Source organism: Limulus polyphemus, unplaced genomic scaffold (genome assembly GCF_000517525.1).
Source record: "Limulus polyphemus unplaced genomic scaffold, Limulus_polyphemus-2.1.2 Scaffold69, whole genome shotgun sequence".
NCBI lineage: Eukaryota > Metazoa > Arthropoda > Merostomata > Xiphosura > Limulidae > Limulus > Limulus polyphemus.
Window position 1 is genome coordinate 1,209,807 of NW_013665679.1, and position 2,480 is coordinate 1,212,286.

General features: G+C 34.6%; 1 protein-coding gene across 1 annotated transcript in view; it reads left to right on the top strand.

Moving 5' to 3' along the window:
- Positions 1 to 2,480, top strand: part of LOC106465608 (kelch-like protein 17) — a 64,510-nt gene that overhangs the window by 22,015 nt on the left and 40,015 nt on the right. Inside the window, exon 6 of the mRNA XM_013925845.2 lies at positions 609 to 822. Coding sequence (XP_013781299.2) covers positions 609 to 822 — 214 coding nt within the window. The remainder of the gene's footprint in view (positions 1 to 608; positions 823 to 2,480) is intronic.

The window sequence follows — 2,480 nt, forward strand, 5'->3', positions numbered from 1 at the left end:
GGGGGGGGCATATCCTCCTAAGTTAACTACTAGAGAATAAAAAGGGATGATATAATATCTCAATTATCAACAACTTCATTAGGCTTGCGGCTGTCCTTTGTAAAAGAAAATCGTTTCAGTAATGATAAGACTTCCCAGTGGTACTGCGGTATGTCTGCGGAATTATAACGCTAGAAATCGGGTTTCGATATTCGTGGTGGGCAGAGCACAGATAGCCCATTGTGTAGCTTTGTGCTTAACTTCAAACAAAATCTAATGATAAGCAGAATGAATGCTGCTGGATTCCTTCTTGGTGACACAAATAGCCGTTCGCAAATATCTGAAATAATGACCCTAACACATCATGCAAACTGTTTTTCTTTCTTTTCTTATACGTTAACCAAAAAACATTAAGTATAATGTTTGTTTAACCGTACTATTTCATCTGCCATTTCTCAAATGTTGAGTTACTGTAGCTATTTTGTAAAATAAGTCGATGAGAAATAGTAACTTGTAATCAGTTTTTGGTATTATATTTTATTTCCATTGTTAGCTACATTTTCAGGCTATGTGATATATTCTCGATATATACTGTAATGTCGTTTTATTCAACTTCTCGACAATAACAGCTCCTCAAGTATGTCCGGCTCCCATTAGTCAGAAGAGAATTTCTTTTAAGAAAGGTAGGAGAAGAACCACTAGTTCGAGAGAGTCAGAAGACAAAAGATCTCTTGATCGAGGCTATGAAGTACCATCTCATGCCGGAACATCGAAGTACCATGACGGGAGTAAGAACAACTTACCGAAGACCAGAAGGACTGAAAACTTATCTGTTTGCTATAGGTATGATTATCTTTCAGTTTGATTGTTTAAGCCACATGTATTTGGAGTGACTTGTAACTTCATTAGTTCGTCAGAGTGTGTATTGACTAACTACAATTTGAATAACGCTTTCAAAGTTAGTCAATAACAATCTTAACTTAGTAAAAAGTTGGCAATGAAAGGAATGGAATTTCAAACATAAGTAACTCATCTTATAGTGGTATGACGAGTTACCTTACACAAACCAAAAATAGGTGGGCAAATAAAAGTGAATTAAAGTTATAGCAGTCATTACTGTTATCGACACACCTATCCAACTGTTAACACTACTGTAAAACATAATATAATAAAAGTGATTTAAAATTATAACAGTCATTACTGTTATCGACACACCTATCCAACTGTTAACACTTCTGTAAAACATAATATAATAAAATGATTTAAAATTATAACAGTCATTACTGTTATCGACACACCTATCCAACTGTTAACACTTTTGTAAAACATATTCTAATAAAAGTGATTTAAAGTTATAACAGTCATTACTGTTATCGACACACCTATCCAACTGTCAACACTACTGTAAAACATATTCTAATAAAAGTGATTTAAAGTTATAACAGTCATTACTGTTATTGACGCACTTATCCAACTGTTGACACTTCTGTAAAACATATTCTAACAGTAATTAACACTCGTTCATTTATGTCAACCATTACCTTGTGTGGAACACATACTACAACTGTTTTGAGCTCTGGAAATAACAATTCAGTCATTTCCAATTCGAAAACTTTGTTTATTTTGACATTGTGGATACATTAGGTGCTTTCTGGCACACAGTGTTTTAAATGTTGCGTTAAAATAATATTTCACTATGAAATATATTGTTACGACATCGGGGTCACGTGATGCTAGTAACATGTCATTGACTTCTAGAAATATCCTGTTCCTTCATGAATGCCCTAGCGTTTACTAGATATGTGTTAGTCTTGTATATATAAGACGGTCACAATGTGACGGAATAATAAGTAATGAGCACGTGAGACGTTCGTTTGAATTATAGCGTTTGTTATAGTGCGACTGTTGAAATTAAGTGTATCGCAAAGTTATATTCAGAAAGAATAAACCAGTTTTATTTAAGAAAGGACTTGCGTCGCTAAAGTTTCGTCGGAACGAATTTACGGAAAATTAACGAACGAACGGAGACGTAACAAATTGGTGTCAGAGAGTGGAATAAAAAAAAATGGAAACGAGAAGCGGCAAATCAAACTACAGCCTAGCAGACTTGATGGCAGCAATACAAGAGCAGCAAAAGAAACAAGAAGAACGAGAAAAGAAACAAGAAGAAATATTACAGCAGTGGCAAGAAAACCTACAACAATGGCAGCTCGAACAGCAAAATAAACAAGAGAGATTAAAGCAGTTGTTGGAGGAAAAAGAAACAAGAAGAGAGACTACAGCAGTGGTTGGAGGAGAAAGAAAATAAACAAGAAGAGAAATTACAACAGTTGTTGGAGGAGAAAGAAAATAAACAAGAAGAGAAATTACAGCAGTTGTTGGGGGAAAAAGAAAAGAAACAAGAAGAGAGACTACAGCAGTGGCAACTGGAACAAGAAAGCAAACAAGAAGTACAAACGGAAAACATTAGTAAATTCAAAAGCGAATTAGATACGTTAAAG